Genomic DNA, 14512 nt, shown 5'->3' with positions numbered 1-14512 from the left:
GGATACTATTGTGACAAAAACATTTTTTTTTGGGGGGGGGGGGGAATTTCATGTCTGACAAATTAAAATTTCCCATTGAATAAATAACAGACCTAGATCTGTAGATGTGGGACTATTGGAAAAACATAGTTTAATGTAAAAAAATAAATTATTTTTAGTACCAAAAATCATAATAATCTAGACTGGGGTCACGTAATTTACCATGCTATACGGTATTAGGAAAAAAACACAAATAGTACCGCAGCAAATTTTTACAAGTTAACAAGGATTAATTAAATGAAATGATTTGCTTTTAAAAAAAAATTCTTACTGTACATACATAGTAAATATGTATGAGTAAATAAACAAAGCATATACAAGTTCAAACGTGTTTAAATTATCCGACCTTCGTAACTTCTTTAAACGTCCGTTTTACAATATATTACCAAGGAAAAATTTTACTTGAATCTTTTAAAAAAAATTTATAACACTGATGGTTGAATCAGAGAATTGTATTTTTCTCTACAAAAGTTAAACTGAAAACTTTACGTGATCAATCTACAGAAGTAAGATTTAACAAGCTATTGTTAACGAAAAGCTATTTAATTTAAAAAAGTTGTTCCTTAATAATCTTCGCAAGATTATAATTTCCAGTGATAATAAAGCTTCTGTTATACAACTGAACCATATGTACGTATAAAATGGATTCTCTTTCATTTTGAGTGCACTAATTGCTAAACATATTCAGACTATTCGATAATTGTTTAAAAAATTATTATTTTATTAAATCACGAGGTCAATTACTAAATGAGCCGAGGATAGGGTAACAAAACTAACCTTGGCCTCAAGACAAATGCTGACAAATCATCACAAACTAGTCCTTATAAATCTTACCATCTTATTTTACCAACTCGCAGTTGTATCTGGCAGGCATCACGCTGACCAACTCAGGTGGGTAGCATCTAATCAATTTTTTATAAAAAAAGAAATTGTAATAATAATTATTCAAGATTATAGTTACTGTTTAGATATTGTCTGAAGATGAATAAATAATTAAATTGCTCGAATTTAGATTCATAGTTCAACGTTGAGAATCAAAATTCATTATTAACTCCAGATGACAAATCTGTCCATTAAATCCGGATTTATCCTCTCCATTTGTGATTTTTAAATAACTATTAAAAGTGGTAATAAATATTTTAGTAGTAATTTCCAAAAAACAAATATTATTTATAGAGTAATGTTTTTCTTTTAAGTTCCTGTTTTTTTATTTTTTGTTCCTTTCAATAGGAATAAGGTAAATTGGAATAAGTGCATATCCAAAGAAAGTCCATAAATGAGGCTCATTTTCAATACCCAAATGGTTTTGTTGGTAGAACTGCCAACTATAGTTATCTGAAGTAAATACACACTATTCATTCAGATTATTATAGATGTTTGGTCTCCCAACAAAACAGCTTTATGAAAAATTACAATTCATGCACTTATTAATGTTTGTACGATTCATGCACTTGTAATGTTTGTACAATTCATGCACTTGTAATGTTTGTATAATTCATGCACTTGTAATGTTTGTACAATTCATGCACTTATAATGTTTGTATAATTCATGCACTTGTATTGTTTGTACAATTCATGCACTTGTAATGTTTGTATAATTCATGCACTTGTAATGTTTGTACAATTCATGCACTTATAATGTTTGTATAATTCATGCACTTGTATTGTTTGTACAATTCATGCACTTGTAATGTTTGTACAATTCATGCACTTATCTTAAACCAAGTTTCCAAGGTGATTGTGACTGCTGTTGCAGCCATTAACATCATGTAAACTGAAATTTGCTGTTTCAGTTTTTCTAAGCTTCAATTATTATTTTGTTTAATTTATTAATTTTATTATTCAAAATATTCTTACCAAGTTCAACATTGAATAATCTATTCTTTATTTTTCAAAAAAACAGTAACATAATTTTTACAAGGTAAAGTTAAAGCTGTTTTAACACATAAATGTTATTATTGTTGAAATTTCTTTGAAAGGAATTTTACACATAATTGTTTTAGTTATTTTTTGTTAACTACTATTTTGTAATTTTTTTGTTATCCAATATACATGGTAAAGTTTAGTTTACTCTCCGCTTACTTTAATTACTAGTACATAGCAATTATATAGCCTCAAAGACCTAGTACATCGAATATATTTAAATAAGCAGGGAGGTAGCTCAAATAGGTACAAACTTTAACAATTTATATTATCATATTTTGTTTAGTTTGGATACCATTAATAGAGTGCAATAGAAAATTTAGAACTTTAAAGCATTGTTAAATACTAGATATACATTTTTATCATCACTAATTTTTTATATATTTCTTTTTATACTGTTCTGAGTTAGGATGCAACAATGGGCACTCATGGTTCACTGCTTGGCAGCAGTGACCTGTGCCTTGGCACTGAAGGAAAACGATCTTGAACCTGTCAACTGGGTCGGGGGAGTCACTTTAATGCATCCAGGAAAGAAGGTCAATAATGGTCTTGCAACAAGAGCACAAATTTTCAAGGATAATGTTTTTATATGTGTTCCAAGGTGATCAGTATTTTAAGTTATTTGATAAAAAAAAATTATAAAACAAACAAATTTTTAAAAATGCATTTAATTTTTTTATCTTTTTATTAAGAATTTGGCTTGATACTTTATATTTTAGATTCAAACCTGGTATTGAGGCAACACTTCTTAAAACATGCATGAAATCAAAGGATCATGATGGAAATGTATGCCTCGAACCATTCCCTAATTGGAAGGAACAAACTGAAGGTGACTGTAGCTGCCTACAGTCAGCGATAGATTTGTTCTTGGACCCCACTGGTTTATTGTGGGTCCTTGATGCCGGTACTGCCCAAACCAATGAACCACAAACAGTACAAAAATGTCCTCCGAAAATTGTTGCTTATGATGTGCGAAATGGAAAGGTAATTACATTTTTTTCGTTGTTTTTTTTAATATCACATATTGTAAAACAAAATATATTACCTTACATACCTTATAATTATAATTTATTTTTATTTGTTACCAGATAATAAAAGAGATAATTTTATCAGCATTCATCAGTCCAGAATCGAGACTTCAATTCATTGTGGCAGATTATGCTGCTGAAGGAAGTTGTTTTATCTACGTGAGTGATGCAGGAACAAAGTCCATAATTGTATACAATGTAAATGCAGAAAAGGGTCACCGTGTAGTTTTACCACCAGAGGTCCTACCAGACTCAGTTCCAAAAGATGTTTTATATATGTTATTGATAAGAAAATCCTCGGGTGAAAACTTTGTGTATTTCACATATAGGTCTGGAGAAGATGTTTTTGCTGTAAATTCAAGAAGTCTCCAGTTTGAGAATGCGCCGGTTAAATCTTTTAATGTAGGTAAAAAGCAAAAGAAGCTCATTTTCCTAGGAACAGATGATTGGGACTGCATTTATTTCCGATATGAAAATAAAACGGAAGTTTACAAGTGGAATACTGCTAAACCTTTCTCAGAAGCAAATTTTCAGCTAGTAGATAATGTGAAAAGTGAACTTATCCCAACCCATGCTATGACTGATTACAGCAGAGGTGTAATGAGGCTAATAAAATCTAATCTTCCACATTATATCAACAGTGGAACAAAGCAAGAGGAAGCAATTAACAGCTTAGTAGTAATGCAGTTAAACTAACATAGTGAATTAATAATAATTTATTTCTTAATTTATAATTTATGTAGTAAGTATAATTTATTTAATGTATATAATATGACAATTTTGTAAATAAAGTATTTATTGTTTTCCTTCTCAATGTTTAATTTATATCATTAGAAAAAATTAATTTGTCCTCAAGCCTTTTAAGCTTTTTAAGGAAAAATTAAGTAAAATGAATTACCATTTTATTATACAGCATTTATAAATATAATAAAAATATAAATATAATATAATTCAGCTAGTAACTTTATCTTAACAATAACTAGTGGAAGACAATTAGTGTTTTACCCATTTCAGTAAAATTTGGCCAATTCCTAAACAAACTTGTTTAAGTCAACTTTGTTTAGTAATTGGCCAAATTTTACAGAAATTGTTAAAACACTGTCTCCTACTAGTGCAACCGATAGATAAATAAGACAGATTACATCTCAGGTGAAATAAAATCAATGAATTATAAAGAAAAGAATGTAAGTTAAGTTACATCTCAATCATTCAATGGCATTCACTCCCTTTTCAAACAAGTGAAGTAAATTTAAGACATTGGATTAACAATAAAATTATGTACTCAAAATTTACTTTAAAATGACATTTTATGTTTCTTATATAAATACTTGGTCTTTTTTAATCATCCCATTTCTTATTTGTTCATATTTCCAGTTCCCCAATGAACCCAATGATAGCTTATATTAAAACAATGTTTTAATAAGTACTTCCAATGATGGTTATTTTAAGACAATCATAGTATGACTAGAATGCAAAATAGAAAGCTGTTCAGATCTGCTAAGTTTTCTAAATGACAATAGCTGGCAGAAATTATAAAAACTAAGTGAAAAATAAATGCTATTACAGATGTAATCACATTTGTATTTAGTATTAAAGTAGTATACTCTTTGGAACCAAGTAAGTTTCATGTTCAGAATAAATTATGAACAAAAAATAAATAAATCAAAAGATCATTTATTTCATAAGTCTGTATGATTAAATTATATTTATTATGATCAGCAATGAATTTCTTGAACCTTCAAATAGATACTCTTTGTCTTTCCATCATTAGGAAAGCCTTAAACATGTGAGAAATCCAAACCTAAATGACTTAACATCTTAAATGGATCTAGACTAAAACACGCAACTTGAATAAAAGAAAATTAATTAATTAATCAAAAAGTTATTATAAATTCAATTATCAATTGAAGGATGTTCCATCACATCAGTTGACAGCCTCATAATAGCAAAGGACATCAGATCATGTTGGGGACACCTGTCTCCTAATTTAGCTTGTAGAAAGCCTGAGGGAAACTGATTCTCAAAACTTGCAGGTTTAAAGAAAGGAAGGTAAAATGTTGTAAAAGTAAAAAACCCAAAATACCCCTGTCAGGTCTGTCATTTAATGGGAATGAATGACCATTCTCTTACAACTACCTCATTCTAGAGGGTCTCAAAGGGAACCTGTTATCAACCTCATCAAATGGGATCTTATACAGACCCTAATAAATATTGACTTCCAGAAATGTTCAAATAGTGAATTTATTTGGGTTCAACCTAGAGGTTTCTGTGAGTTAGTTTTATTGATAATATATGTAAAGGCTTAGTATTAATAGAGTAACATATTTTTATGTAAATTTATACAAGATAATAATTGATTAACTGGGCTTGATACAAAATGTTATGACGAACTTGATGAACTTTGAATGTATTCCAGGTGGCTTTGACTTTGTTGAATGTATTTCCAGGTTCCAATGGCTGATGATAGATCATGTGCTATAACTTTGATACATTTTAGTTTTGCAATGAGAAATTGATTTGTAGCTTCAATTTCAAAAGACCTCAAAATCTGGAAACTAATATTTGGACTGTCATTACCGACTCTGGAAGATATGTTAAATATATGTGACCACTATTAAAGGCTATGATTATTCCAAGGTGGGGTTTACACGTGCTATAAAATATTCCAAATAGTTCAGAAAAAGTTTCTCATTAGACTGTTGACTATTACTTTCCTATATTGCCAGGCGGAGCACCTTTCAGCATACGAAGACCTGCAAGGAAAAATCAAAAGTAGTGGGCTACAGTTTCCTCAAAGTGATGCAGTCACGTGTGGTCTGGTAAACTTTTTTAATCTTCTCCCAGTTTAGAGTTTAGAAGAAGACTGGATTATAAAAAAGCCTGTTTTATCTACATTTCATATCTGAGATATATAAAAATTATTCCTCCTTAGAATGGTTTTGTAATAATTGAAAAAGGTTTCAACAGCCTTCTTATTAAATCATAAGGCCACAACTTGTCATTTCAGGCTTCCTAAATGCCCGAACAGGGTGTACTTTTTTAATTAGCCTCAGATAAAGTTCTCCTGCATCTTCTTAAAGCTCCCATGTCTGAAGAATCTCCTTCTCTAAAGCCTTTGCAAATTAAGAAGTTAGATATTCTTTTTGTGAGGCCATAATTAAATTTGTCTGCTTTTAAAATTCATTCATGAAGTCTTCTGCTTCTGATAAAATTTAATTATGATCATAATTAAATTGTACAACCTTCATGTTACCTACTAAAAAGTTCTTATACAAAGTAATTCACCGTGTAGTTAATAATTCATGAACATTATATTTTAAAGAAGATATTCTTAAGATAATTTATCTTCAAGACCTTCCTTCACTTCAGCTTGCATGGTATTTTCTGTCAGCAAAACTATATTTACTCCAGTCTAGTTTCGCGGCATATTTTCTTTTCCATAATCAATCAATTAATTAATTATTGATAATAAGGAACAATTACTTTACTTCTAAGTACTTTAATCATGAGGCCATGTTGATCTAAGTGTCATAGAAAGTCATATTAGCAGTACCAGAGAACATCTGTGTCACTTGATGCAACAGGCATTTTTGTTCCCTACTCCATCAATGTTTACTTCGCAAAAAAAAATCATAGCTTTCTACATCTACATGCTGCACTTACTAATCAAAATCAAATACCATTGTATACCTAAATAGAAATATTTTCACTAAAAAGGCATTGTTCTGTTTATAAACCAGTATTGTCCAGGTGAAAAACTTTATAAATTGATACACACATTTTACTAACCAAAATCCAGAACACTAACTGGTTTCTAACAAGCTAATGTGAAATCTATTACAGTTCAAATTGTAGTAAATTTAGGTAAAACACAACCTGGAAGAAAAATAACCTTCCTTGTTATCTGAGAAATCTGTATCACAATAAAATATCTTTATTTTTTATAAATTTTTAATGACTTAAAAATGAATAATATATATATATATTTTGTCTTCTAAGCCCTATGGGTATATTAGGTTTGGTATATTTGAGGTAACAATAATGATGGGTGAAATCTCTTGTACTGCATTGTAAGAAGGGAATGAGGAAAGGGATATGCCTGGAAATTGGAAAATTAATTGAGTCTGCTGTCACATGAATGGGCTCATCAGATGTCATAATGTCTGTAGTAAGTACGTTAGTAGTCCTCAATCGAGTCTGAATCTGTTTGTGTGTGTCTGTCACCTTTGTGATCGTCCAGTCGGTGTCAATGTCTTAAATAATAGGTTCATACAGTACTGGAGGCTATCAAACAATTTGATGTGCATCCTCAATATAAATTCTGTAAAGTTAGTAAAGTCGGTAGTTCAAGTGTCGTATGTATGTGGTCCGTCTTTGCTCTTTGAAGTGAAATAAAAAATATTTTCAAGCCTATTTTATTTAACATCAAACTTGTAACTTTTAAAGGCGGATATCAGTATATAAATATCATTAAACTAGAAAATAAGTTTTGTAATTTTTTAAAAAAGATAATTTGGTATATAAAAAAACTGTTAATTTTTTTGTTTTGTTTAATAATCACGCCGAGAAATTCAATAATACAAATGATATAAGAAATTTCTTATAACTAAGACAGCACTTACAACTATTAAAAATATAATGCAAAGTTCTCATAAGGAGATATCCTGAATTATGTAGTTGGCAATCATCAGATTTATGTAAAGCAGACTTGCATTAAACTTGAAACATTAAAAGACTGCTGAGGACAACAGATGTCATTTATTTTTCAGCTCAGAGTTAAGTGTTATTAATTTAAAGTCCACATTTAGAAACTTTTTTTTCTATAAAGGAGTGCAATCAACATCACAAGTCTTGCTCACAAAAATTATTTTAACATATACAAATGTTACTATATTTTTTTCTGTAGTTTAGACAAAATCAACTTATTAGAATTTTAATTTAAAATAAAGTATAATTAATTTGTTCTATATTAAATAAAATTTTATCTGGTAAAGATTCATGAATTTAAAAGTAGATGAAACTAAAGTCTAATCAATATGTATTTTAAAAAAGGAATTTATTGAATGACAAATACTCGTTTTGATTTTTAATGGTTTTATATTGATAAAATAGATACCTACAAATATAAAATCTTATATTTAAAGAATATAAGGATTTTAAAGATAACTAAAGAATATTTTTTAAATTGTAAACCGAATATTCTCTGGTAGTTGAGAAAAGGTCTTCAAGGTGATAAATGATCAAGGACTGATTTTAAACTTTAGAATAATTAATATTCTTCAATTCAAATGTGATTTATTGAATTTCTTGGAAGATTAATCATCCTTAAATCAATATTGAAAAATTAAGGACCAAAATCACAACCTTCATACTTCTTGACTAAAATTGTTGTACAACACTGGATAATAATTAACAGTATAAAACAAAATTGATGTATGTTGTATGATGTATTTCATTTTTTAAGTCAGTTACTTTTAATATATTTGATTGTAGAATGTGGATAGATAATACCATGCTCTACCTTAGTAATAGGCCACTCAATTACCACCAAACCCAAAAATATATAAATAGATCAATTATGTGGCATGCCAAGAGACAATAATTCGGTCAACAATCTAGATCAAACAAATTAAGAAAGAACCTAAAGATATTCATAGTTGAATCTATGTCCTAAGTGTATAATCAGAAGCAATGACCACTATACCACAGAGGTGGTAATGAAAAATGAAAAAACTAATTGATATTACCATAAATATACATTATTTCTTCATTTATTCATTATTTCCATGGCATCAAACAAGAAACCAAGTAAGAAATGTGTACAGAAGTTTCAATTAAAAATCAAACTAATGGAGAAAGGAAATACATTGAAATCATTCTTGGCTCCTATATTTAATAGAAATGAGGATTATTAAATCTTAAAAAAAAAAGAAGTTAATTTTGTCTAAAGTTTCCTTAATATCAATATGTATTATTTGTTTTTAATTTATTATACACGTAACTAAAATAATGCACAACCAATTTCGTCAGAAAAAAAGTCAGTCAATAAATCCAATAATTTCATACACAGAATGAGCAATAAAAACATTCATACCAAATTTTATATAAGTTTACAATATATATATATATATATAAATATATCTACACAAAGTACAACAGTAAGGAGATACTTTACATTGGTAAAATCACAAATATCTGAGATGTTTAATCGTAAAATTTAAGATAGTTAGTTTTCTTTTTTCAAACTAGTGTCATCAGATTACATTAAATACATCTTTCTTTCTCACTGTTTATAGATTACAACGTATTGTGTGCTAACTTTAGCAACCACAAAGAAAATCAAAATCTACATTTTATTAGTTGATTACAAGTATTGTAAAAAACTAAATGTAATCACTTAGGGAAAAAAGTAATAAAATAAATTACATTTAAAAACTAAATTCAATTTTTTCTTTTACTATAAATTTGGTAAATTTTAGCTTTATAGCTAAAAAGTTATTTATATATATACTTTAAAATATCATTAAGGGTTGCTAATATGGAAATTATATTTACAAAAATTTAATAGATTTTGAACATCTTACAATGTCTTAATTACAGACATTAATACTAGTGTTCTGTACAAAAAATAAATAAATAAAGTTTTAAAAAAGGCCAAAACATCTTAAAATTGTGTAATAGTAATAATGGATAAGATGACTGCTACGAATTGGAGAATTGACATTATTCTATGTTATAATCTCATTGGTAACCATAAATCCAATACAAAGTTACCATTATTTTCAATAAAATAAAATTAACATTTTAAATTATTCTTTTTAATTTTATCACATTTTATTTTTTGCTCAACCAGTAAGCCATAAGGTAATTAACCATAAAGAATGTGATACAGATTACGAAAAGATATAAAATTCATATAAAAGATGAAACATTCGCTTAATTAACTTCAAAAGCACCATGAAAACATACGCACTTTTCTCTTTACATGTTAAATATGAAAAACCTATACTAGCTATATAACAACACTATGTTAACTTTGGCTTATAACATCTGCCGATTTCACATTTTTATTCATATTTATTTATACATAAATAATCTATACATATTTTAACTAACTGTTCCCTAGTTGAATATTATAAATATTCAGCATTAAAATGTATCTCGAGAAAAAATAACCCAAAAAGTAAATTTTTATTTGGTCTCTTAAAATTTCCCGAAACCAAACTGAATAAAAGTTTAAAGAAATGAAAAAAAAAAATTGTTTTTGGCATCTTAAAATCACCTAACATGATGATTACTTTTAAGTTTTTGGTACTAGGAAAGTATCATTAACCCCCAACAGTTATTCAAAAGCAGCAATAAAGTATCAAAATAGAGACTAACTACATAATTATTCAGGTAAGTAATCGTCAGAATGGTTTCTGAAATTGCTCAGAAAAAAAAAATTATCTTATGAATTTTACATTCTTTATAATTCATAGTTTGAATTATAAAATTCGATTGAATATTCTTCCATTTACAAATATTTTAACAACAATTTTGGAAAATTACCTCACCATCGAAAAAAATAAATTCATAAACCAATTAAATGGACAAAAATCATAATATAATCTTATTTCGACATAATGTTTAAACATTAAATCAGATTGCTACCTAAATATTCATCTCGTCAAACAATTTAAAATCATATAAGAGTTTATTTTGAGCTTTGTTATAAAAAATTATTCTAGAGCTCATGAAATGTAACAAAAACTAAAAATGAGTAAAAAACATTTACAACCATCATGGAGGGCAGGCTGACAACTATTTATGTTCGAATTATCATTATATTAAACAATCATCTCGTTAATAAAGTGAAGCAATATATTCTTAACAGAAAAAACAAAAGCAAGGAAATGTAGATAGATAAAAAATTTAATTTTGGTGCCCATAATTAAATGTTTTGTACATATTAGAAAACTACGATAACAAGGAAAGTATAAATAGAAGTTGAGAAGAATAAATATTTACAAAATAAAAAACATAGAAAAAAGTGTCCTTAGTTTAATAATGAACAAGCCTCCAGCAATGAGAAGAGAAAAAAAGGTCCCAACAACAGTAGGCCATAAATTAAGACTATAAAATATTTATAAACATATATAATACAATAATTATTACTTATTAAATACAATTACCTATATAAATAATATTTATAAATGCATCTTTTAACTTCATGTACTTTAATAGGTATGAGATGGACAAATAAACCAGGGCATAAGTGAAAAAATCACACAACCTAGAATTCATGGGTTCATAAAAGCAATCAACTTACCTATAGTGTGTTTAATAATAAATTCTAATTTTCGTTTAACATTAGGAAAACCTTAATCAGAAAAAAAATTAAAAAATTATATTAACTAAGTTACTGTTTATACTGTGATTTAATTCCAATCTTCCTTCTAAGTATGATATAACCATTAGTTAAATTTCAAAATAAGAAAGAATAAATATGAAAATTTAAAACACTTGCAATAGCATAACAGGTATTTTTCAAAAAGATAAAAAACTTCCAATGTTTCAAGTGGCAGTGGTAGTTTCTCACTCATTTTTAATAAATACCTTGTTATCCTCTGGAAATATGATTTGTCAAGTTTAAATTGTTCTATCTCTATTATTTAAGGTGGATCGTAATTTGTTAATGAACTGTATAGACGCACACAGCACTGGAAATCGTACAATCCCTGATAGTGAAAAATTAAACATAATGAAAAGAGCAATGAGCAATGAATGTCCAGACAAATGAACAAACTTCAACTTAGAAAGATAATTCAAAAAATTCATTACAGAATAAATTGATACCGAGCCTACCATTCGTAACAATTGCAAGTTCAACAAATTATGAAATTTCAAAACAAAAAACATAATTTGAATAATCATTGATAAAATTATATTATTCAAGAAATATTTTCCGGTCTTAAAGTTTGCATTCATAAAAATGATAGACTGGCAACATTCATCACATTAATAGAACTAACGTAATTGCAGTAAATAATATATTTACAATTAATATAATAAAAATACATTAAAACTAATTAAAAGCTCTATAAAAGATATGATAAGACAAATGAGCTTTTCAATATAGAACGAATAAATAATTATGCTTGATGATGTGGATGAATGAGTTTTATCAGGGTAGGTGCCGGGTGTCTTACAGCTCTGTAATAGCATAGCCACCCGGCACCTCTCAGTAGAAGTCCGATGACTCGAGGGTCTTGCATTTCTTGCTAAGAGTGTTGTACTGCCCGGGGCCATCCATCCTACTTGATTTCCGGGACCCGAGGGTATATGAGTTACCTGGTTCGTTTCGTCTACCTCCCATACCTGAAAGCAAGTTTCATCATTTCCCTTTGATAATTATAAATTTTACTTAACTATATTACTTTGTTATTGTTACTTCATATGATGTACACCTCATATTGATCTATGGTAATAAATGACAATGGATCAAAATTAATATTTCATGTTTTTTCATAATTCTATTATCGGTTCTGAGCTAAGAGATATTTGTTCTATGGAGACTTTGACCATACATTTAATAAAATGGGTCCTCTAAAATCACTACTTAGAACCCATTTCATAAGTTACAAGAATTAACCTCTTCACTTAAACACTTTGCTTGGTGGCAAACTGTGAATATATCAATTGTTGAGCTCAATTCATTTGCAATGGTTTAGTTAACAGTTGGTAGGTTGCCATCAAGCTCAGCATATGTGTTGCATTGTTTGTTCTCACTACAGTAAGAACGTTTCATGTTATCTAACCGTAACTAATAAAACAGAACTGTAAGAACAGTAAAAACATTTCACTTGTGTCCACTACCCCTGTGTTTAACACTGAAAACTCTTCTTACCAAATATTATCTCATTCATTCATCAAAATTTTATCAATGGCTTCTAATTGAAATTTTATAACACAAGATTTTATATAAAACTTATTAGTTATTCAGAGTCAGGATTTCATTTAATCATTCATTTAAAAGTTTACTTCCAATTTCAAAATTATAAATAGGATAGTTTCTATTTCATTTTTTTATTTAAGTTCCCAAAATAAATTCTTACATTATAAAACATACATTTCATATGCATATTAAAACAATCATTTGTTTCCTCAGTTTCAATATTTTTTATTTTTTTAAATTTTATTATGTTTAATTTTTAGTATATTTAAATCAGCAATATCAATGTCAAAGATTCTATTAAAAGGTTTGTTACATTTTTTTTATTTTATAGAAAATGGTCTCCATTAAAAAAAAATTATAAATTAATGAAGTAAAACTATTTGCTCAAATTTGATTTATATAGAGTTCAGACAGATACGTGGCACGTTTCTAGAAATGATACATATATTTTTTTAAATTTATTCAAAGTCTTAGTTAATTAAAAGTATTTATAAAAGCAAAAAGGGAGTATTTTTATTTCTGGAGAAAGACAGGATGATGATAATACAAGATGATGATAACTGATTTAGTATGCCTTGCCTCATTCACATATGCTGAGCCATTAATTATTACTACATGTTGTGATAATAAATAAATAAGACTGAGTTCATTACATATTAATAATTTACTAGTTCTAATAAATATATTGAGCATTAATGCATAGAAAACAAAAGAAAGATTAATTAAAATAGCTCATAACACGGCCATGATTAGTAAGAATACAGTATCTTACTAACTGAAAGAACCATAAGTAAATGCATTTCCATTAGTGAACCATTTGCTAGTTTTAAAAATACTGCATTTTTGGACATAAAAATAAAAGAAAATTATTACATTTATTGTTCTACAATAAATTAAAAAAAGAAATAGATTTTCTGACAGTGATATGCATTAACTTTGTGAAAGATATTATGTTCTTTCTAATGAGAGCAGAACAGTTCACACAGAATTATAACATAAATGTTTTAATTAACCAAAATGAGCCATGAATACAAACCGTAGTTAGTTACTTCAGCTCTCCTAGAAGCTGAAGGATGATCTAGCGTCCTGAACTTCCTGTTCAAAGTCGCGTACTGGCTAGCTCCGCCCCGATCACCGACACCCCCACCTCCGAGACCACCCCTGCACATTCAGGCGTCAAGTTACACGGCCTTCCTCATACATTCCATCAGCACAAATAATTTCTAGTTCAATTAAAGCCATGTCTTATCTTCATCACTAATCTTTTATATATAACTTATAATCTTGATACAAATTATATCAATAATGGGAACAAACAAATCAAATAAGATACATAAATTCCTTATGACCAATGTAAAGATTATCTGAACTTAATAATAAATCATTAGTAGTTTAGGTTTAATAGTATTTATGTTCAATACACAACGTAGTAATTAAAATTCATTTTGTATGCACTTCCATTAAAACACAAAATTATTTTCTTCATAGTCAAACATTTACTTTAAGATTAATTTGCATTTCTTTAATCGTTAAGAAAATAAGGAAATAAGATCATCAGAAGGAAAGAATTTATATATAAATGTTT

The 14512-nt window shown here is 28.0% G+C and overlaps 2 protein-coding genes across 2 annotated transcripts in view; one reads left to right on the top strand and one right to left on the bottom strand.

Moving 5' to 3' along the window:
* Positions 1–810: 810 nt before the first annotated feature.
* LOC106691649 (protein yellow) lies at positions 811–3760 on the top strand. The gene is made up of 4 exons (XM_014437496.3): positions 811–930; positions 2372–2563; positions 2682–2946; positions 3051–3760. The coding sequence occupies exons 1-4, from the start codon at positions 833–835 to the stop codon at positions 3684–3686; spliced, it is 1191 nt and encodes a 396-aa protein (XP_014292982.3). The 5' UTR covers positions 811–832; the 3' UTR covers positions 3687–3760.
* Positions 3761–7524: 3764 nt separating this feature from the next.
* Positions 7525–14512, bottom strand: part of tty (tweety) — a 36887-nt gene continuing 29899 nt past the window's right edge. The window contains exons 12-13 of the mRNA XM_014437490.2: positions 13964–14095; positions 7525–12350 (exon numbers count right to left, since the gene is read on the bottom strand). Coding sequence (XP_014292976.2) covers positions 12214–12350; positions 13964–14095 — 269 coding nt within the window. The 3' untranslated portion in view covers positions 7525–12213. The remainder of the gene's footprint in view (positions 12351–13963; positions 14096–14512) is intronic.

This window comes from Halyomorpha halys, unplaced genomic scaffold (assembly GCF_000696795.3).
Source record: "Halyomorpha halys isolate HHAL.00 unplaced genomic scaffold, Hhal_1.1 Scaffold2598.1, whole genome shotgun sequence".
NCBI lineage: Eukaryota > Metazoa > Arthropoda > Insecta > Hemiptera > Pentatomidae > Halyomorpha > Halyomorpha halys.
The sequence above is the reverse complement of the archived record's forward strand: the minus strand, read 5'-3'. Positions and strand labels throughout refer to the sequence as shown.

What these genes read in the sequence shown, in the direction of transcription:
- LOC106691649 (XM_014437496.3), top strand. Translation starts at nt 833, where the DNA reads ATGCTGACAAATCATCACAAACTAGTCCTTATAAATCTTACCATCTTA. An exon ending in GTTTTTATATGTGTTCCAAG is followed by an intron (nt 2,564 to 2,681) that starts GTGATCAGTATT and finishes TTTATATTTTAG; the next exon opens with ATTCAAACCTGGTATTGAGG. An exon ending in ATGATGTGCGAAATGGAAAG is followed by an intron (nt 2,947 to 3,050) that starts GTAATTACATTT and finishes ATTTGTTACCAG; the next exon opens with ATAATAAAAGAGATAATTTT.